This window comes from Sorex fumeus, unplaced genomic scaffold (assembly GCF_029834395.1).
Source record: "Sorex fumeus unplaced genomic scaffold, SorFum_2.1 ptg000002l, whole genome shotgun sequence".
Classification (NCBI taxonomy): domain Eukaryota; kingdom Metazoa; phylum Chordata; class Mammalia; order Eulipotyphla; family Soricidae; genus Sorex; species Sorex fumeus.
Window position 1 is genome coordinate 68,354,043 of NW_026606059.1, and position 24,517 is coordinate 68,378,559.

General features: G+C 37.8%; 1 protein-coding gene across 2 annotated transcripts in view; it reads left to right on the top strand.

The window, feature by feature from the left end:
• The window catches only part of CSMD3 (CUB and Sushi multiple domains 3), a 1,250,820-nt gene that overhangs the window by 590,237 nt on the left and 636,066 nt on the right, over positions 1-24,517 (top strand). For both annotated transcript variants that reach the window (XM_056128239.1, XM_056128292.1), the window contains 2 exons: positions 2,188-2,291; positions 22,382-22,494. In XM_056128239.1, coding sequence (XP_055984214.1) covers positions 2,188-2,291; positions 22,382-22,494 — 217 coding nt within the window. The remainder of the gene's footprint in view (positions 1-2,187; positions 2,292-22,381; positions 22,495-24,517) is intronic.

Below are 24,517 nucleotides of genomic sequence, written 5' to 3' on the forward strand. Positions count from 1 at the left end.
ATTACTCCTGGTAGTGCTTGGGGGAACATATGGGATCCTGGGAATCAAACCCAGGTTGGCCGTGTGCAAGGCAAAATGGCCTACCCGCTCTTCTATCACCCCAACCCCTTGGAGCTTCTTGACCTTTTGCTCAGCTTCTGTTATCCAGCTGCTCAAAGTCAATTTCTTTTGACCTTTTAAAATCACCACTATGTTCCTCATTTCTGTCATTTCTGACTTCATCATTCTTTATGCCAAGTAGTATTAAATGTGTAAATGCATCATGGTTTCTTTATCCAGTCATCTGTTCTTGGACATTGTGTTGTTTTCATATTTTGGCATTTTCATATTTCAATAGGTTTTCATATTTGAAAAATTTCAATTTTCCATATATTGGAAAATGTTTTATATTTTCATATTTAATATGAAAACAGTTATGCAATGAACACTGTGTGTATATGTCTTTTTCTGAATTGTGCTTTTAGAATCCTGGGGTATATACCCAGGAGTGGAATTGTTGCTTTGTATTGAAACTCAATTCCTATGGGTATTTTTGCTGTTTGTTTTGTCTACAGCTACACCCACTGTTACTCAGGGCTTGCTGCTGGTTCTGTGCTCAGGGATAAATTCTGGTGAGCTCTGAGAACCACATGGGATGCAGTGATACAATGCGGGTCAGCAGTGTGCAAGGCAAATGTCTTACTGAACTATCACGCCAGTTCAATTTTTTTTTTTTTTGAGTAACACCAGGTGATGCACAGGGTTTTCTCCTGGCTCATGCACTCAGAAATTACTCCTGGCGATGCTCAGGGGAACCATATGGGATGCTGGGAATCAGCCCTGATTGGCCGCGTGCAAGGCAAATGCCCTACCCACGGTGCTATCGCTCCAGTTCCCAAATCTTCATTTTTTGAGGAACATCCGTATTGTGTTCCTTAAACGGTGGACCAATCAACATTCCCACTATCAGTGAATGAGGGGCCCTTTCCCCTCACATCATCCACTGCACTACTTGTTGTTTTTTACTAGGGTGACAGTCTCTGTGGTGTGAGATGTTATTTCATTGTTTAGATTCTCATTTCCCTGATGACTAGGGGAATATAGAATACTTTTTCATATGAATTTTGGCCATTTGCATTTCTTCTTTGAGGAAATTTCTGTTCATCCCTTCTTGCCATTTTTATGAGGGTAGGATGATTTTTCTTATAGAGTTCTACGAGCTTTATATATTTCGGATATTAACTCTCTCTGTGGAAGAGTTGTTGAGTGAAATTAACCAGAAAGAAAGGATGAGAGTCAAAATGATCTCTCTTAAATGTGGGATATAAGAAAACTCCCTCAGGGAATATCAGATATCTGAAGGCAATAGAAATGAAGCAGAAGAACTAGTCTTCAGTAGGAAAACTTGCTGCTGTGGTGGGTCTGGGGTTAGAGAGAAAATAAGTTAGGGAAAGGAACACTAGGACTATTGTGGATGTAGGCTGGGGACTGGAAGGAAACTGGGGACATTTTTGGAGAGTAGTGGATACTGGGAAGGAATTTGTGTTGTAACATTGTATGCCTGAAACTCAGTCACAGATATCTTTATAACTTTGAAATTCACAGTGATTTAATTTAAAAGAAAAAATAACAAATGTAAAAATCTTAAAAATAAAAAAGATGAATGAAAAAGTACTCTGTAGTTTCCCCGCTCTTGCCAGCTCATTGTGATAAATTTGAGTGATTGTTACCAAAGAACCCACCTAATAATTTATCTGGTGATCTAGATTAAAATTTAGCTTGAACATTTTTAAGATTTACTATTTAATGGAAATACCACAGTCTGTGTTTTTCTATGTTTGCTTCATAAAATCATATGCAAATATATGGAAAATCATTCCCACCTACATGCGCTTCTTATAAAGCCTTCTTAAAGTAGATTTGCATTAATCATGCCTCAAATGACTGCAAAATGAGATCTATAAAGAAGTCATGCAATTTCATTGAAAAAAGTATCATAAAAAGTGCAATATAATTTTAAAAAGTTTAATTATAATTGAGTTTCAGATCTAGACTGAAGTGGTATGTAGTTATGATTAAAATCATTTATATTCAATATGCAAGTACATGCAGGACATATATTTCAATGCTTCCTGCCTTTCCTTTTGTTTTTATAATGCACATTATAGAACAAAATCTATGTTTATACTTATTTTTGTTTACTTCTAGGTTATCCAGATAAATTTTGAAGAATTTGATCTGGAAATTGGCTATGATACGTTGACCATTGGTGATGGGGGTGAAGTTGGAGACCCTAGAACTGTTCTCCAAGTGTAAGTTGCCAATGTTTTCTTCAAAAGTACCCTGGCAGGTTTGCATGAAACGGTATACTTTTCCCCCTTAATTGCTCCTTTATTTCTTTCATAAGAATAATATCTTCATTAGTATTTATCATAATCCATGTTAGTTATGTTGTATTCACTCTTCACTGAAGCCAAGGAAGTTGCTCTAAATACAATTTAAATCCATTACAAAGTGATAGCACAGTGGGTAGGGCATTTGCCTTGTACGCAAACAACCCGGGTTCGATTTCTCTGCCCCTCTCTGAGAGCCTGGCAAGCTACTGAGAGTATCTCACCCACACGGCAAAGCCTGGCAAGCTACACGTGACATATTCGATAGGTCAAACACAGTAACAAGAAATCTCACAATGGAGACGTTACTGGGCCCACTCGAGCAAATCGATGAACAATGGGAGAACAGTGCTACAAAGTGAAACCTAATAGATGTGGAAGTCTAAATTTGACTTTTGACGTCTATAATAAAGAAGTGTTCTAGGTATAGGACAGTGGGTAAGGGGCTTGTCTTTCACATGGCCAATTGACTTGATCCCCATCACTACATATGACACCGCAGTCCCGACCAAGAGTAAGCCCTGAACACAGCCTCTGATATCCTCAACCTCTCCTCCAAGCAAAAATGATGGGGAAAAAAATGGGACAAAATCTAAAGCAAGTGTTGCAGGCAAAAGAGGTATTAGAAGATGCATATCAAGCTTATTTCCAACCCTGGTTCCATCCTCAGTAGTTTGAGTTTCACTGAGTACATGCTTAGGAGGCCCTTTATCCTTATCAGAATGACCTTTGAAGTCCCAGTCACTATGGAGGTGACCAGAATAATCCCTGGCAGCGCTGAGCAGAAATACATCCTGCGTCTCCTATTGAAGCACTTGCTCGGTGGGCAAAGATTGCAGGGAGGAGCCCTTAGGACTCCTGTACACCACTTGTTGATCCCACCCAGAGTGAAAAATTGAGAGAGACTGGTGTAAAAATCCCCACTCTTAGGCTGTGAAAACCCCCCTCCAATGGGGATTACACTTTACCAGATGTTGAAGGACTCTCCGGGTGGCTCTCTCTCTCGCCGCCCACATTCTGCTTCCCTACCTGGGATGACTGTTGCCTTGTACAGACGAAGGAAGTATGAAAGGCAAACTGGTTGCTGATTAGTTGCCATTTATTCAATCTCTCGTCTCTCCTAGCTCTCTCCAACCCTCTCTATAGCTCGCTCCACAATGCTCTCTGTGACTCCTCTTCAATCTCCCCAGTGACTCTTACTCTCAGCGCTCAGCCTTCTAACTCACAACCTTCTTCTCTAACTCTGTGTCTCTTCTCTCTGTCTCTGCCTCTGTCTCCTCCTCAATCTTCCTCAAACTCTCTGTCTCACTCAATCTACTCCTCTCTCTCTCTTTCTCTCTCTCTCTGTCTCCTTATTTTTTCTCCAATCTACACCCTTTCTCTCCCCCCAAATGCTCTTTTTCTCTTCTCTCTGTGCCTCCCCAAACACATCCCCTGCAGGAAACACAATCAAAATATTTTTCCAGTTTTCCAGACTACCTGCAACCCACAGAGCAAAACAGCCCTTAAGGTGTGTTTCTCCTCTCCTTAGAACTGCAACTTGATTATCATCTTTCATTCTCCTTCCTAATATTTACCATTCTGTATGGACACAGTAATAGACACTTTTAGGATTGTAGGGTGACTTTCCTGCGGCCATCTTGCTACAGACTCAGACTACAGTGCTCACACCAGATTAATCTTTCCTAACCCCAGTAGGGTCGAAATCTAGTTATTACTTTTTGGATCATGACAGAATTTGTCCATGACCAAGCTCTTGTATTATCAAGTATTATGGCACTTTGGCCAGGTCCATTTTGATGCCAGGGTAGGTCATAGCTCACCACTTGCCCTGGGTCCATCCAGTCCCTCATTGGGACCCTGCTTTTGGGGAACTAGGAAGTAAAAGAAACTGAGGCTTAAATTGAGAGAGCAGATGTTCAGGATGTAATATTATTGGAGTCAATCAACTCCCAAGCCACAGGCTTGTCTCTTTTTAACTGTCTTCCTGTATCCATACCAAAACCAATTGCTCTAAAATAACTATCCATAAAAGGACATTAAGGAGAAGAGAAAGACAATATTTACAAGTTAGAGTCTTATTGGGAGACAAAGGTAATTGACAGGTTGAGGGGCAATCAACAAACACAAGCTCCCAGCAGCCAGGGAGGAAGAGCAAACCAACATTATCCTACAGACTGGTACTAAAACAAGTCACTTACTGGCAATGCAGTCATACTACAAAACCAAGGTGCATAGTTTCACACAAGAGTTAGCGCTGAGCCACATTCACAAGGAGATGATTAAAATATCATAATAGAGTAAATATTCATTGTAGAATGGAAAATATTAAGACCTTATTTATTATATAGTCCTTAACCTATTCATAGGATATGCTTTTTTTCTCAGAATTCTTTTTATAACTGTTATTTTATACCTAGACTTTATCAACAGTATTTCTCAAAAAGACATCTTTTTGCATGACTATTATATGTAACACTTTAAAACGTGTATATTATTCAATCCAATATATTCATATTGCTGAATAATTATGGAAATTAGACTCCCAAATTTACATTTGGACAACCTATTAGGTTATTCGTATGCACATTCAAAACTTTAGAACTAGTGACATAAAAATTATAAAAATATTTTTGGCATGTATAACTCCTTCACTGATGTTTAGCTAATCTATTTTGCTTTATTGCTCTCCATTTTCCTCTTTTTTATTTCCTTTTCTTCTCTTTTTAAAAAAATTTACAAGATACTATCCACATTTTGTAGCCGTGCAACACATCATAAGACACTCCCTACCCATTTTCCATGATTACCACACCATATTTTATGGAGTTCAGATAAACAGAGGCAACAAATCATAGTGGGAAATATATATATGCCTCTCAGAGAGCCCAGTAAGTTATTGAGAGTATCCCACCCGCATGGCAAACCCTGGTAAGATACCTGTGGCATATTCAATATGCCAAAAACAGTAACAATAATGGGTCTCATTCTGCTGACCCTGTAAGAGCCTCCAATATGGCAGCATTGGGAAAGACAGGTATGCAGAGGCTGCTAAAATCTCAGGGCTTGAACGAATGGGATGTTACTGATGCCCGCTCAAGTACATCGATGAACAGGATGACAGTGATAACAGTGATACTGTCCACATTTATCCTGGATCCTATAATGGATCCAAGAACCATATATATATGGTCCCTGAGCCCACCAGAAGTGATACCTGAGCAAAGAGCCAGGAATCAGTCCTAAGCATCACCAGGGTGACACCAAAACCCAGAACGCGTACACACACACACACACACACACACACACACACACACACACACACATCTTTGGAAGACAAAGTTTGAGATACAGTTAACCAATATTAAAAGTAATTTGTTGAGTGGAAAAGATGAAGTAGCAGGTGAGGCAAGAACAGGGAGCAATAAGATGAAGTATGATTGCAACCAAGTTTTTTAAATATAAGATTATCCCAAAGTTTGCAAGAAATGTAAGACCTGATGAAGAAAAGATATGCCTATAGAAAGTACCTCCAAGGGAATAGTCAAATTAAAATAGCTGGATTTTATAAATGCTAATGAACGTATTTTACTTGTGTTTCAGGTTGGAGAATGAAATAAGACAAGGTTGAATTTTCAGTCTTATCAAATTTCAATGGCGTTTTGCCTCTAGTTGGTATATGAGGTCAACTTTTTGACTTGTCTTTCCTTCATTCTGAAATCTTATGCTTTTAGAAATTTGATTTCCATTTTTCTTCTATATTTGTCTGTATAAAATGGGAATAAGTATTTCTTAAATTAGCTTTACTTCCCCAGAAATGGAATTACACTTTTTTGATAACATAAATCTTCTCTTTTTGAATGAGCTTGACTATGAAGGAACTTAAGTAGTACAGAGTTCTTCAAACCAAAGCTGGCTACTAGTTAACAGAGACTTTATAGTTGGAATCAGATCAACGTTTCCTTTGAACACTAAAACTGTGATAGGGGAACTTTCAGTATTTATATCCACCAAAGGTACTTATACAGATTTCAGTGAATCCAAAGCACATTCCTTAATCTCTGTAACTTGTGCATTTGGAAATTCATATAGCAAGTGTCTAAATATTAAGAGCTTTATATCAGGGTGCATATTGTAAAATGTAATGTGTTATATCCTTCTTCCTTGACAAATACACTTTCATAATAATCTGGAAGGCCAAGTATATATTTAGAGCCCTAGAGATTGTTTAATTAACATGTTGGGTGATGAGGGCTTGGAAAAACATGGGCCCAGCCAGTCCCAGTGTGTGTATCGGAATTTAGCCTTTTCTACAACAAAAAATGAAATGGGCTGTGCAATTGTGCAGTGGATAGGTCGCTTGCTTTGCACTCGACCAACCCGGGTTTGAGCCTATTAGGGGTGGTCACTGAGCTTAGAGCTAAGAGTAAGCCCTAGGCACCACCAGTGGTAGCAGCCAAACCAATACCAAACCAAACAGAAAGAAATCAAATACAAAAGGAAAAGAAACAGAGCAAAATTCAAACAATTGCTTCCAGCACACATGTTTCAAACTACTAACACCTATCTGCAAGCACTTACCCATAGGGCATAGAGATACAGACTGGATTGACACTGTGAACTAAAATTAGCCCCAGATCCCTAAGGTAAAATTTGGGGTGACTTACATGCTAAATAGCCAGATCTGGCCATGAATCAGGGTTTAGAAAAGTCACAGGAGAAATATTTAGGAAGAAGAGGTCGAGGGAGGCATTTATCTTAACTATTTTTATTGTTCTTGTTGTTGGGGGGACCAAACCCAGTGGTGAGGCTCAGGGGATATATATGGGGTGCTGAGGATTCATTCAGATTCAAGTGCTCTACCTGCTGTGCGATATATCCCTAGCTGCAAGCAACATCCTCAGCACCCTCTCTCTCTCTAGAACCCCTGCTTGTTCATGTCAGTTTTGTTATCAATCTGATGGCTTGAGTCCTTTGAAAACTATCCGTTTCTTAACTCTGTTTCTTCACATACCACATATGAGCAAGATCATCTAGGTTTTGTTTATCTTTCTGACTTCCTTCATTTATTATGAAGTTCCCCAAGTCTGCCTAAGTCTCAGGAATATGCTGGATGTCAGTAAGTGAAAATTTTATAAGCAATGCAAATTTAAATCGCAAACACAAAGTCAACTTTAGAGATGTGCTGCTTTTGCCCTTTCCTAAACAGGTTTGCTTTAATGCATTTTTCCCTTTACCTGTTCTCATCTTCATTTGTTTTCTCTCCAATTTAATTGCTTAGAGAACTTTTATTTCTTTAATCCTTGAAATAAGATTTTTTTCATTCTTCTAAACTCCATGGTAGCATAGGGTAGCATAGTGACAGGTGTTAATAGAGATCAGAGGAGGAGATTGACCTCCTAATAATAATTTACATAGCAGATTTGAACTATTTGTTTTAAAATAAATGCTGTTTTTGTTTGGTTCTTTTGTTTGTCTGACAGTAATAAGGGCTTACTCTTGACTCTGCTCAGGGATCACTTCTTGCTAGACTTGGGGGAACTTTTGGGGTGCTAGGGATCAAACTTGGATCAAGTGTGTGCTGTGCTTTCTCTCCAGCCCAAATACTGCAATGTTTTATTTATTTATTTATTTATTTTTTATTGAATTTTTTGGTCACACCTGGCGATGCACAGAGGTTATTCCTGGTTCTGCACTCAGAAATTAACCCTGGTGGTACTCAGGGGACAATATGGGATGCTGGGAATTGAACAAGGGTTGACCACGTGCAAGGCAAATGCCCTACCTGCAGTGCTATTGCTCCATCCCCCAAATACTGCAATGTTTTAAACACTGTTTAAAGTGACTTTATATTTGTGCTATGTGTAATGGAACTTTAACATTTTCACCAATTGTTTCACGTGTACTATTTCACACTTTTATATGCATTTACCTGATATTGGACATGAAAGAAATACATCTTAGGGAACTCACAGTGATGGTATCGTGCCGTTTCGGGGCCTGAAGGTACCAGTACTTCTTATTTTTTCTGCGTAGCAAAGGCAGGTGATGTTGATTATTCATCCACCTGTCATTCATGTACACAATCCAACAGGCACAGTTTGGCAGTCATGCGATTATCTTTCCATTTCCAGCCTTTGTTTCTCTCACATGCTGCGTTTTTCAATTTTTTCTTTCAAAATAACCATTCACCATAGAATCATCAAGTGAATATACACACAAATAAATGTCTGCTTTTCTAAAATACTCTTGCGCCTTTTTAGTATTATCAGATGTTGTATGAATATTGGCATCTTATTTTGTTACACGTTCACATGAAGACAGTGTTATGTCTTTAAAAAGGTGAAAAAGTCTAGTCTGGCTCTCAAACATAGCTTCATTCTCAAAGATACACTTCTGATCTCTTCTAAAAATATTTCACAGAGTAAAGTATTACTCTCAGGTATGTTAGTTTAGGTAGCAACACTCTTCCGTGGAGTTTTTCATTTTAAACATATATACAACCATTTGTATCGAATGTTTTAAATAAATATGTTATCAAATAGTATTTTAATAAACTATTCTATTTCATGACACTATAATTTTCATTAATTTTATTATCAAGCTTATTATTTTATTGTTCTCAGACCTCAGTTAATTTATTCAAGTATTTTGATAAGTTATTTGCCAAAAGTATTTTTTAAGAATTCAATAATTTACTCATTCAAAATCTGAATAATTTTCTTGAGTGTTATCCAGAATAACAAAAAAATGCCTGTCTTAACATAAAAATCAATGACAATTTTCTCCTGTGGACAAACAATAATATGAAGCCAAGCATATTATGTGGATTGCTATTGAAGGGCTGGTGTGATAGCACAGAGGGTAGGGTGTTTGCCTTGCATGCAGCAAACCTGGGTTTGATTCCTCAGACTGGAGCGATAGCACAGCGATAGGGCGTTTGCCTTGCACACAGCCTACATGGCTGACCCGAGTTCGATTCCTCCGCCCCTCTCGGAGAGCCCGGCAAGCTACCGAGAGTATCTCGCCCGCACGGCAAAGCCTGGCAAGCTCCCCGTGACGTATTAGATATGCCAAACACAGTAACAACAAAGTCTCCAATGGAGACGTTACTGGGCCCGCTCGAGCAAATCGAGCTCGAGCCCTTCTCTGAGAGCCCGGCAAGCTACTGAGAGTAGCTTGGCCACAAGTCAAAGCATGGCAAGCTACCTGTGATGTATTTGATATGCCAAAAACAGTAATAACAAGCCTCACAATGGTGACTTTACTTGGAGACCACTTGAGCAAATCGATGAACAATGGGAGGACAGTGCTACAGTGCTATTGGAAAACTAAAAAATATATACTCTTGGAAGTAAACAGTTAAAGCAACTCATGACTTTAAAATAATGTTCGAAAATTTTGCTTTTTTAGCCAATTCTTAAATATAGGGAATTGGTAATTTTGTGGTTCATGGATATTTATTAATTTTTACTCACGATCACAATCACAATCACGATCATCCTATTGTTCGTCGATTGCCTCGAGCAGGCACCAGTAACATCTCCTTCATCCTAGCTCTGAGATTTGAAAAAGTGCCATATTCAAGGCTCTTTCAGGGTTAGGAGAATGAGACCCATCATTGTTACTTGTATTTGGCGTATTGGGTACGTCACGGGGAGTTTGCCAGACTCTGCTGTGTGGGCAGGTTACATTCGGTAGCCTGCCAGGTTGTCCAAAGAAAAAATAAGATAATAAGATGTTCTCTTCCGGGAGCTGAGTTTTATACTCTCTGGTTGGCCACTGATGGGATTACATGGTGCCATGGGGGCAGTTGGTGGGTGTGACCCCTGCCTACTAGAAGATGGAGAGTCTGGGTGGAGGATGCTCAGCCCTGATCCGAGCAGGTTTGGAGATCTCAGACCCGGGACCCGCATGCCTTTGTTCCTCTGCCGGTACTTCCATGCGTGTGGAGAGTGGTCTCAGCATGATTGTGGCTGGTTCTGGAGGTCTTCGGCTGCTGGAGCTCTGCTTGGGGTGGGGAGGGAAACTCAACCCGTCCCCTGCAATGAGACCCTGCGAGGATAGCCAGGCGTGGGGGCAGGAGACTCTTTAATTTTTACTATAGTTATAAATTTGTATCATAAAATCACTGTCGATTTTACAGTAGTAAAAGCACACTTCTGTTTGTCCTTGGTTTGCTTTGAAAATATTGATGATTTGGCTGGGTAAAAAGGGAGTTTGCTATTGTTTTGCTTTAGTTTGCTTTCTGTGTATTTTTTTATGAATTGACTTATCTAAAATAAACTTCATGTTTTTAGTTGCTGCCTTTCTATTATTATTCAGGAATATCTGCACTGTAGTAGGCATTTGAGAATGGTAGTAAAGGAAAAAATTTGAACACAAAAAAGAAGAGGACCTAAATATGCCAGAATTCCTCCAAATATTAAATATTATAAGCACAGAGCCTTATAAAAGTCCTAAATATATGCAATGAAATACAGATGAATACTTTAGAGTCAAAACTAAGATGTTTTGACTTTCTCATTCTTCTTCCTATAAACAAATTTTGATGTAAAAAATTTCATTTGTTTGTTTAATAAGAATCAGAAAGAAACACTCCCACATACATTATGCTTTGAATTAGCAAATAAAGACAGACATATAAAGCCTAAGTTCTTAAGTGAAGAAGGAATAACTGCCTATTCTGGAACCTCATGAGTTCTAAAATGTATGCAATACCCTCCATTCCTTAGTAATTTTATATATTTTATTACCAGTTTCAGTGGTTTGTAACAAAAAACATAATTTATTTAAATTGTTCAACATGATAATGTTGTACTCTGCAGGTTCATTTTCTTGCAAAAGACAGGATTTCCTTCTTATTAAGACTAAATGACCTTCCTTTGTTAGTATATTCACATTTTATTCATTCCTTAATTGTTCAAATACATGTTCCTTCCGAACTGTTATATCAACCTAAGATGATGGCTTTATTTCCTCTGTTGCACCCAACTGGGGTCGCGCCGTGTATGATAGTTCTGTGTTTAATTTCTTGAACAACCTCCTTAATGTATCCCAGTTACTATACCAGTTATCAGGTTCACATTCGCGTCTACATATAATCAACTCTGTGTAAGAATTGCTTTTTCTCTATGTCTTAATCGTATTTGCCCATTCTTGAATCTTTTATAATATTATTCCTATTATGTGTGGGGTTATGCCACCTTCTGATGTATACTGCTAGGGAATAGGAAATAATCCTCATCCTTAGCAAGTTTATCTGTCTAAAGTACATTTGGAAGGGCTAGAGCAGTAGCACAGCAGGTAGGGCATTTGCCTTGCCCGCGGCCGACCCGGGTTCGAATTCCAGCATCCCATATGGTCCTCTAAGCACTGCCAGGAGTAATTCCTGAGTGCAGAGCCAGGAGTAATCCCTGAGCGTCGACGGCTGTGACCCAAAAAGAAAAAAGGAAAAAAAATAAAGTAAATTTGTAAATAATCATTAATAAATACTTTATATAAAATAATACTAAATATGAATTCATAAAAAGTAAATATTTCATATTTTTATGATACAAACATACAGTAGCACTGTAGCACTGTCCTCCCATTGTTCATCAATTTGCTCAAGCGGGCCCAGTAACGTCTTCATTGTGACAGACTTATTGTTACTGTGTTTGGCATATCGAATATGTCACGGGTAGCTTGCCAGGCTTTGCTGTGCAGGCAAGATATTCTTGGTAGCTTGCCGGGCTCTCTGAGAGGGGTGGAGGAATCGAACCTGGCTCAGACAGGCTGGCTGCGCACAAGGCAAACGCCCTACCGCTGTGCTATCCTTCAAGCTATATGCAAACATATATGAAACACAAAACTGCAGTTGCGTCAATGAAAAAGTCACATGTAGAGAGTGATTATAAATATTACCTTCACTTAATCAGGTTTATAAACTCTGATTATAAATTGGACAATATTGGACAAAAACTCTCACTTTCTGAATGCAGATGTATCAAGATGCTGAAAATGTTGTTTGGAGAGACTACCTATTCACTATCTTGGGAATGCCTGCCACAGAATATTGCTGAGAGAATGCTCATCTCTATAATCTAGTTTTAATTGAGTCACCATGAATTACAAAGTTATTCCTTATTGAGTTTCAGGCCTGTAATGTTCCTGCACCAAGCTCATCATCCATATTCACATCCTTCCACCAGTGTCCCCAGTTTCCCTCCTGCTCCCAGGCTGCCTCCATATCAGGCAATTTTTATTTTTCCTTTATGAACTTCAGATTACAATACTGCTACTGATAGAGTTTTATGCATAACACTTCATTTGTTTTTTATTAATTTACCAGTTAGGTGGATATAGCTGAAGCAATTAATTCCTGTAGTATAGGAATGATCTTGAAGATAACATTCATAGTTTAAAAAAATATTTAGACCTCTTATAAATCCATTTAATTTATTTTGGAGGAAAATAGAATATTTTAAATGGTAAGTCTATGTAGGAAATTTACCGCCTTCTATTTTAATGGGTTTTGCTTTGTGAATGGCATACTGCGTTAATCACTCCAAGCATCCCCTTTATAAATCCCATATTTGGGCAGGGACTTATACTTCTACTAAGAAATCTGCTACCAGTTTCCATGCTATTTCTTTCCAAATGAAGAATCTTAGGGGCCAGAGTGATCGTATTGCTGGTAGGGCATTTTCCTTACACACTTTCAACCTGGGTTCAATCCCTGGTATCCCATATGGTCTCCTGAGTACCACAAGGAGTAATTCTTTATTGCAGAACCAGGAAGAGCCCCTGAGCATCACTGAGTGTGGCACAAAAACAAACAAAAACAAAATAAAACAAAAACCCCAAAGCCTAAACCCTCTATTTTTCCAGTGTTGCATGATGGATAAAATATGCTATGCATATATGAATAATCTCTATATTTATGAATAAATTTTTTATGTAGAATAATTTTTCTGTGCCACATACAGTATTGTTCATGTCTTACACCTGATCCTGTGTTCAGGGATCACTCCTGATGCTGCTCCAGGAACCATGAGGCACAGGGAACTGAATCTGAGTTGGACACAGGGAAGACAAGCACCTGACCTACTGTGCTATTATCCCAGCCCTAGAACACATATTTCCATGTAAATGAATGGGTAGTATAATAATCACAATTTTTATTACTGATCTTTTGAAAAAATAGGAACCATGATTTACAAACTGATTACGAGAGTGTCTCATGCATATCCTGTTCCAACACCAGACCCTGCACCTCTCCCCTAAGCTCCCCCATTTTTTCACCATTTAGACCAGTTCTGTAGACCAGGTTAATTCTGTAGGCCAGTTCACGGCTTCTGCTTCCTTTGGTTATTTTCTATTGTTTTATGTTTCTTTATGTCTCACAGATGGAAGGGAACACTCTGTATTATTTTACTCTTGATTAGACTCTCTGTGATAGCTTAACTCTAGGAAATATAGGAGCTTTCAAAATTTTGTCAGTAGTTACCAAAAAATATAAAATAAAATATTTGATGGTGTTTTAGATCATACCCAACTATCACCAGGGCTTACTAATAACTCCGTGCTTAGGACTCTCTCCTGAGGGACATATGCAGTGCTGGGTATCAAAGCAGCATTAGCAGTACACAATGCAAGCCCCTGAAATACTATACTATCTCTTAGACCTGGAAAACAGTTTTTAATCATATTTATCCCTTTTATCCTGAGTATATGACCAGTGACAATGTTAAATGGCATGGTAAACAAATGAGTAAATAGGGTCACAACCTAATGTCTTTTTGTAATACTATTGAACAGTTGTGATTATCTATTTGAATAAGTTATGACAGAATACTAACAAGATTTAGGAGATTTGACCTCCCATGCACCATATTAAGATTGAATAGTAATTCTTGATATTATTCTGCTATCAGCTAATAGTTGGTAGCCAGTTTTATGACATACTCACAAATTCTGGTTTGTTTGCATTTTCCTGATGTTTTAACAACAACTCTGATATATAAATAAGAAAAGGGACTCAAGCCTGCTTAAAAGTACTAAAGTTGCAGAGATAGAATATCAGATATCTTACATGCATTTGAAAGGGATTCAGTCATGGAAATATCATTTGGTTTTCCTAAGCCCTTCCAGGAGTGATCCCTGAGTAAGCCATAAACATAGCAGGGTGTGGCCAAAACATAAAATTTGAAAAATAAAATGAGTGTGTTCCTGTTTCGAGAACTTCAGTACTAGAGTACTGTGCAGAAGATGTGTTTTATTTATGGTATAATGTCAGTTTTTTAGATATTTTTCCAAAGTAACAGCTTTATTTGTATGATGAATGAGGTAAAAAGTATGTTAGATACTTGGAATCCTGAAAATTTGAGGCAGTAGATATTGTTAGTTCAGAACCTTCATCAGAGTCTACATAGACTATATAGACTAAATCAGAGCATCGAAGCTATTCTCTTAAGGTTGCAGCAGAATTTTTCCCTACTCTTTTGAAGCTGTTTACACACTGTCCAAAATATCCCATGATTCCACAGATAAATCTAACTCTTTATTTAACCACATGCATCATCTGCAAAATAGGATGAATCCTAGACATTATCTTATTGTACCAACTTTTGCCGTGTTTTCTAATTGAACAATATTATGTTTTTCTGTAATAATAACTTGTGCCCTTTCAAAGGAGAGATTTGTAACAATTCTCTTTTTCTATAAATATGTTGAATATTTATCTTTGTTGTCTATGCACCAACATCCAGTTATGGTGAAAGAGAAACTGAGAAATTCTACATGGAGCTGGAGAAGTTCTATAAAGAAGATCACACCTTCTACAAGATCATTGTCGGTGATTTTAATGCCAAGATAGGACCAAGAAGGTCAGTCGATGAACTCCACATCGGAACCCATGGCCTGGAATGGAACGAACAGGGTGACAGATTGTCTGAGTTCATCATGTCAACCAAAACCTTCCATGGTAACTCACAATTCCAAAAGGCTGAATCTAAACGTTGGACATGGGAGTCTCCCGATGGACGGTTCCACAATGAAATAGACCACATCATATTTAATCGGCGGTTTTGCCTAACCGATGTTGCTGTTGTCCCAAAATTCCAAACGGGATCAGACCACCGTCTTCTTCGTGCAAAATTCTACCTCACAGAACGAGGAGAAAAGAATGCAAGGTTTAAGAAGAGGACTCCCAGAACAACCACCAACTGGGAGCTCTTTGGCTCTATTGCGGCAACATGGGAAGATGCCGTCATTGACAACATTGATGAGGAATACGATCGAATGATTCAGCACCTCCATGATTGTGCAAGGAATACCAAGAGAGAGATAACCACAAAAAAACATCTTTCTTCGAACACTCTTGAATTTATTCGCCAACGTGGCTTGGCACATGCCTCAGGCAACCACAAGCGAACATCCGAACTGGCAAAACAGTGCAGAGAAGCCATCAAGGATGACCTCAAAAACAGGAGAGCAGCAGTACTGGTAGATGCAGCAGAAGCTGGGAAAAACATTCGTAATGCCCGCCTGTCCTTCACCAACTACAAAACCAAGATGACTGCCCTCCGACATCATGATGGATCTATCACATCTTCCAGAAGGGCAATGGAGAAGATTATTCATGACTTCTACTCAGATCTCTTTAATAGCCACATCCACTTGCCCACATACCACATACCACATGATGGATATGTCGTTCCCAATGTTCTCCCTTCCGAAATCCATCATGCCATCTCGTCGGTAAAGAAACAAAAAGCACCTGGCCCAGACAAGATCAGACCTGAACACCTGAAGAACTTACCATCAGTACTCATCAATACATTGGCTCGACTATTCACACGCTACCTGTCTGAAAGCAAGGTTCCATCCCAATGGAAAACCAGCAGGACTGTACTACTATACAAGAAAGGAGACATCCACGACATTGGCAACTATCGCCCAATCTGCCTATTGTCTGTCATCTACAAACTATTCACTCGAGTCATCCTGAATAGGATTAGCAGAACACTAGATGAAGGACAACCATGTGAACAAGCTGGATTCCGAAAAGGATTCAGTACCATCGACCATATCCACACAATAACCAAGCTCATTGAGGTATCTCGGGAGTTCAAGATGCCGCTCTGTCTAACGTTCATTGATTTAAAGAAGGCCTTTGATTCTGTTGAGATGGAAGTGGTCATGGAAGCCCTAGCCAATCAGGGCGTACAAACTCAATACATCAGGATCCTTCGTGAGCTCTATTGCGGATTCACTACCAAAATCTCACCATTCTACAAAGAAGTAATCATCCATATCAAGAGAGGGGTTCGGCAGGGTGATACCATTTCACCAAAACTCTTCAGTGCCACCCTCGAGAACATCATGCGACGACTGGAATGGGAAGTAATGGGAGTGAAGATAGATGGTCGGCAACTACACCACCTCCACTTTGCTGATGACATCGTTCTAATAACACCAAACATCAGCCAAGCAGCACAAATGCTGAACGACTTTGACCTTGAATGTGGAAAGGTCGGACTACAGCTGAGTCTTACGAAGACAATGTTTATGAGAAACAGCCTTGTTCCTGACGCTCCATTCGCTCTCAACGGAACCACCATCTCCGAATGCAACAGTTATATATACCTAGGTTGAGAAATCAACATGATGAATGACCTGGCACCTGAGTTGCGCAGGAGGAAGAGAGCGGCTTGGAATGCCTTCAAGAGAATTGAAGAAATAACTAAAAGGACAAAGAACCTCCAGCTACGAGCACATCTCTTTGATTCCACTATTCTTCCTGCATTAACATATGCCTCAGAGACCTGGACCCTACGAAAACAGGATGAGAACGCTATTCGGGTCTCTCAAAGAGGAATCGAAAGAACTATGCTTGGAATATCATGATTCACTCAAATGAGAGTTAGAATCCGGAGTTCTGATCTTCATCAACGCTCAAGAATCAGGGACGCTGTCTCATTTGCCAAGACATCAAAAATCAGATGGGCTGAACACATAATGAAGTTTACAGACAACTGCTGGACTAGAGCCATTACTGATTGGATTCCACGGGACATCAAAAGATCACGTGGACGCCCACCTATAAGATGGTCAGACTTCTTCGTCAAGACCCTAAATGATCGGTTTGAGGATCTGCATGTTCCTAGAACGAACAGATACCATTGGGCTACGCTAGCACGCAACCAGGATGAATTGAGAGGTTACTGGCACCCGCTCGAATAAATCGATGAATAACGGGGATTAAGTGATTAAGTGATTAAGTGATGTTGAGAAATGCCAACAGATTGTTGAAACTCTTTAAGAGTCCTTTGCTGTAAGTAATGGAAGAGTCCATAAGTAAATGCAAACATAAATTTAGATTTTCAACCAGACAAATGACAAGAAATAAAAATAGAAATACACTGGGAAATAGAGTTTGCAGAGGATGACACCAAAGGTATAATAGTTTTGATATTAGAAACCATAGACATTAATGTAACAATTCATTTACTTCTATAAGATCTTAAACAAAGGTCAACCATTTTGATTTGATTTACCTTACTTCCCCCTGGAAGTTTGGCCGTATTTGGATTATAGGGTGGGTGCTCTTTTATAATCATCCTTTGAGTTTTATAATTTCTAATTTAGAACTAAGGTCAATGTTCAACACATGCCTATGACTTATATTGCCTTGGATTCACTGTTTCTACTGGTTCTACATCTCAGTCATACTAGTGTTAATACCTCTGGGTCCCAAAATGATTCATTGATGTGTTTCTGCAGAGGATGCTTTTTTCAGCTTGGATTTATGAGCCTGCCTCTCTCATCTTCTCACAGAAGGCACACAGTAACCAAATCAGATGCCCTTTTTTTTCCAGGCTGTTCCCCAGACACCCCATATGTAGTACACAATATGGTTGTCTTAATTTGTCCCAGTGATCGCTCCCCATCAAGCTTACAAGAGATTCAAAAGAAAGTAAGGAAACTTGTTACTTCACCAGAGACTCTATCCATGTGGCAACCTTAGAAGAAATAAGTACAAAGCTCCTCAAAATACCAACAACCCATTTTGGTCTATCACCAGATGGAAAGTGAGGAACTTCAGGGGAAATTTCAGAATAAGTGCCACAGTGTCTCCAAGAAAAAAAAAAAAACAAGGCCAAGCTATCCTGAGAAAAGTCATTTAAAATGTGTATTTTACTAGATGCTCTCTCTGAGATTAAGCCAATATATCAATTGAAAACCATATGTCTGTCATCCCTTGCCATCTGCACTCCGGTAATTCTCTTGTTTCTGTAATGTCTAACTCCCCTGGAATTTTTTTTCTCTCAGATTTCACTTTCAATCACACAGATTCTCACAATAATATTGCAGAGTTTTCTTCATTTCCTTTATTCTTTAAAAAATTGGCAGGGGTAGATGTAATTTGGTTACACTGAGCAGTTAGCGCAGCATCAACCTTTAAATTATTTTCTTGTTTACGTATCTCTAGATAATCTCCAAACTCAAAACTGTTGCCAATATTTGGGTAACTGTCTTGGCCATCCCACCTTATATTTAAAAAACCTTCTTTGTTATGAAAGGGGTTCATAACAAAGTGTATTACATCAGTAACCAACTTTTTATCTGACCCTACAACCATGCCAGACAATCTTGAGAAATTCTCTAAAACATTGCTAATGGTAAATAGTGGAGATTCACCTTTCTTCTGTATGTACCACTGCGGTTTTTCTCAAGTCACTTTTAGAGGAAGGTCTATGAACAGTCTTGACTTGAGGTTCCTAAGTCCTTGGGTAAGTTTGTGTAGGCCACTGGAAAGTTGATAAATCCCAGATTTATTAATCATTATCTCCTTCCCAGAATGAAACTGTTTCTGCAGAATTCCTAACACCAGCTTGTGCACAACATCAAAATTAGGGTTGCACATTGCAAACACCCTGTAGAAAAATCTCTGCAAGCTTCTGGAAACAGAAAGAAGGTTTAGTATGAATAATACCAAATGGTAATGGTGGCATCAGCTTCCTTGGTACTCAACAAGAGCTGATTTGTTCAAGAGGTGAAAATAAATATATAGATTTAAAATGGTGTATGTATCAATATAATACTTATTTTGTTTTCATTTTTTTCAAATTCTTGAAATTACCATATGTGCTGTCACTTTTATATACAAACATAGTAAAAGCAGAATTTCTCAACTGTGGGCCATATGACAGCCCCGCCCCCCACCTGCTCCACCCTTGTGAATCAACAGGATAATGCACAGAGAACACAAGAGAAAATCACTTAAATGGGGACACAGCTTACAAATCAGGGGGGCAAATGGTACAATGGGCAAGCCACAGGAGGGGACCAAGACTGAAAGGGGGTCATAGTAGGATAAAGATGAGAGTCACTGATTTCAGGGATTCCTAGAATCAGAATCTGTAATGCAGCATACAGTAGAATTGGAGATAAGCTATGGATGTACACGCGTATGTCTTCAAACCAGGCAGGTAATTTATTACCAGCTGAAGAAGTTGTCTCCATATCTTTGTAGGAAAACCCACTAGCAAAAATAACCACATACCTAAAAAGTCATCACTTTGCCTCTTTTCAGGTGTCTATTTGACACAAGAATAAAGGGGAACAGAGACAGCACTGTCAAAGGAAGAAAAAGGTTATATGAAGGAGAAAGTCCCTTTAATCTCTGACATTTCTTCTTCTATTCTTTTTAGTCTTTCTACTGGTCATTCAAAGTATGTTTCACTTTCCTCTTAGATCCATAGATATCCAATAAATACCAGGAATTAAGTGATTGAGCAGTGAGGCCATCTAAAACCTTTCAAATTCTGAAAGTCTGGATTCTCATCCATATTCCATAGGCACATATTGGATACATAATTTGTTTAAGAGAAATATCCGTGAACAGCAATCCTGGCTTCCCCTATTTTTATACCATCAAAGATCATCATCATCCCAATGGGATTTTAGGACCCAATTTAAACATGATTGCATGGTAATAAAACATTGACCTTGGAGAGAGTAGTTCATCTACCCTATATTTCCAAAAGCAAAACACTGGAAGAGAGCCTCTTTTATAAAACAGGTTTTCTTATACAGCTCTGTAAGGTCATCAGCTCTCTTGCTAGTGCATTTAATTAGAACTTCCATTTGTATCTTAGCCTTATCAAACTGTTGGGAAATATAAGAATATGTATATCCTGCAAACCAAGTTATCTCTCCACAAAATATAAAAATAATGAAAGTTTTAATATTGAATAAACATTAAACCAAACCATGATGGGTTTCCCAACAATTATAAGCCAATTAAAAAAGTAAGAAAACCTAATCATATACACATTCATTATCTTCAACCAAAGGGAACTCTAGCCTTTTAATATGTTGGACATTTCTGGACTCTGCCCAGATATTAACTTCCATAAAAGCAAGGACACAATATGTTATTTCCTTGATAGTCACATTTTTAGAAGGTGTGGCACAACCCAGTAGTGCTCAGGGCTTACTCCTGGATCTGTGCTCAGGGATGACTACTGATGGGACTTTAGGGACTTTGTAGGATGCTGGGATCAAACCATTCCGGTCACATGCAGAACAAGTACCCTACCTACTATATTATCCTGATGGCCCTTTTATTTTAAATAGATGACTTTTGTGTGTGTCTGTGTGTCTTTTGGGGGCACACCTGGTGATGCTTAGATGTTACTTCTGGTTTTACGCTTAATAATTACTCCTGATGGTATTCAGGGGACTATATGGGATGCCAGGGATTGAATCTGGGTTCTCTGGGTGGAAGGCAAATGCCCCACACTATGTACTATTGCTCTGACCCAAGATATGACATATTAAAGAGATGGCTCTAAGACCTCTAAAAAAGACATCCATGGAATACAAAATACTTATTTACTTTTAAACACATTGGTTATTATCTGAGAGAAACAGATATTTATAATTTAAGGTTTTTTTTAAATAAATACTAGAAGGAAGAAGAGATTTACCCTTTGGCATAAGTAAATTATTGAGTTTGAATATTCATGAGAGATAGATAAATAGATAGATTGACTGACTGACTGATTGATTGATTGATAGGCATTTGTCCTTATGTTGACAATGAGTTGGGGAAATATAGAATTGTGGTTGACAAAGAGAATAAGGTAGGAAAGGTATACATTAGCCTGTTTGTGTTGTTCTTTTATTTACTAGCCAAGAATAATCAGTTTGAGGGACTGGCTAAAACAGTTCAGCATTCTCCAGCATTTGTAGACACATAATTTTGACTTCCTTCTTCTTCTTAGTATATAGTTTAGAATTCTCTTTCAACATGGATATTTTACTTAGAAGACAATCCTTTTTGTTTCTTTGTTAAATTCTTGGCCAACTTCCCCCTCCAAGGTCATATCTTCCATGTGCTTTCCTCCTTTATATGAACTTTGGTGTTGCTCTAGCATAGGGACTGAAGTATTAATTAATGTCAGAAACATGAAGTACTATCCCTTATTAAGGTAATAACATTGAATTTTACTGAGTAAGCGTGTTCATGCATAGAGTCAATGGTGCCCATCAAAATTGCATCATGCTCTTCAACAGGTTCATGGCAAAATGTACACAAAATGACTGTCCTTATATCAATATTGCCTGCTCATATACTTTTGTCATTTTTTAAACAAAGTTCTGTGAAGTTTGAAAGGTTAAAAAGCAGCACATTCTTGTTGTTACTTAATGATATTGAGGATTATTTTAAGATCCTCGCTTTTCTTTTTCAGTTCTGAAAGGTGATTTAAAGGTTTTGAGTGGTCTCACATTCGGTGTCTTGCCTCTAGGATATGAAAGACCCAACCCGCTTAAACACATCAAAGATAACCTGTCAGTGAACCATGGTCACTAAACCGTATTGTTGGGTCAACAAAGAGTCTTATAAAGTTTGTAAAAATTTGTTTTAAGCTGAGAAAATACAGAGAAGCAAATCTGTCTCCTGCTTTTCCTGCAGAGGGCCTTTCCTAATCCTTCTTTGTGCATGCATTTCTCAGGCTCACTGGAAGCTTTGTGCCCGACCTGATCGTGAGCATGAGCAGCCAAATGTGGCTGCACCTTCAAACAGATGAGAGCGTCGGATCTGTGGGCTTCAAGGTTAACTACAAAGGTAATGATGAATTGCTACTATAGGAAATATGTTATCTTAATACCACCAGAGAATACTTGGAAATTCAAGTTTAATTGCAGCTACAAAATTGAAATTTCCCAGAACACAAAGAATGTATTACAACAAAACACTTTCCTCTGAATTAACAAAAAATGCTGATTTAACTTTTCTTTAAATTAGTTTTTTTCTCTTTAAACTATGCCAATTGTGCATACCTCATCTCTTTTCTTTATACTATTCAAATACTTTAGTCATTCTGAACAACTATTCTTTCCAAGAATACATATAAACTTGACTTTTTTTTCTTGCCAACAAATTAACTAATAATAAAATGCTTTAAATAAAAATAAAGGACCAAACTATGAAGTATCCAAGGGAACTGAGTTTTTATTAATCAAACAGTGTTTCTTTAAGACCAAATACATGGTTTAAGTGTTCAGATTATCTGATTCTATGTAAATCCATGATTACAAATGGGTTTAATTATTATTTCTCGCATCAATATTTGTAATGATACAGATTGATGATTAATTTTATTAATATAATAAAGTTTTTATTCTAATTCCATTTAGAGGAGATCAATGCAAACATTGTATACTTGTGAGTGTCTTTGATACCTGATTAAACTTGATTAAAATCAACTAGGACAATGGATTTAGACACTAAACATACGCATTATAAATGCAAATTTGATATTCTGATTGAAAAAATAACTTAATTGTTAATAAATCCAATTGAAGTCTAAACTTTAAAAGATAAAACATGTGAAAAGACCGTAGGTACATTATGTTGCTTGGATATATTGTTTCTATCATAAAAATCAGTACTTAACAAACAATGGTTATTTAAATTTTTCTTATAAAAATCATTTTCAATCAGATATTTTATTCTTAAAGCCTGGCTTGCCATGTTTTTGTATCTGGAGACAAGGAAATGAATGTTGTCAAGGAGATAAGGCACATGCATTCTATATTTTTAACTGAGACAAAATTTGGTACTACTCTCATTTGAATGGTTCAGGAAATCTGTATAAATATCAGTTTGAACAAGTTAAAAAGAACAACCTGATTATAATTTTAAATCTGTTTCTTTTCTATTCAAACTCCCTATCTATCCTCAATAAATAAAACTAAGTAGTCAAACTTAGGAACGTTCAGCTTATGTTGAACATTTCTAAAACATGCTTATCTCGCCTTCTTTTGTCTTACTTTCTCCTTAAAATGATTACATGAAAACGATATCTCTATATTCCTCTTGATTTTGTCTTTGATTCACCCTAGTAAGCTTACCTTTCAGAAAACCTACAGTTGTTTAAATTTTTAGGATCTCTAACAATCACTGAAGTTGGTGCTATGGCAATGATTTGCTAACTGTTAAAAGAATCCATTTGTTAAAGTCCAGGCAGTGGCAGAGTTATGTGGATATTTTTTCAAATCTCTCACTTTTGCTGCAAGAGTTGTAGGTGCATTGAGGGCAGCGTGGTTAACAAATTTTATTTTCTTTCTGTCGAGTTGTTCACAAAAGTAATTCGATTGATTGATTGTTTGATAGTCTAATCATCAGCTAAACAACATGTTGTTGAATACAGAAAGAGCAGGCAGTTATTCTCTTTCTCTGGAAAAGTAAAATCTTTTAATAGAGAAAATGATACCAAACAGTTTATATGCAAATTTCCTCAGAGATGAGATCAACCCAGGAGTTTCTTAATGAGTAGTTCTTTAACTTTTCCTCTATTCATTCAGTCTGATCTCTTCAAATCTTCATTACATTGCTGCTGCTGATCTTCCAGCAGTAGAAAAGACAAAGAGATATTGTACTCTTACAGAAAATCTTTCCATACTTTAGGTAAAGTCAAAAATCTCTGTAGATCTTATTTCTCAAGGTTTCTTTATGGTACTTTTTCTCTCAACCTAGAATCCCATTTTAACAAATTAATACTTATGCCCGCAAACCCAACAATTTATTTCATACATTTAGGTAGTAAATGCTATCAAAAATCTTTCTAATTTTGACTCATCACTGC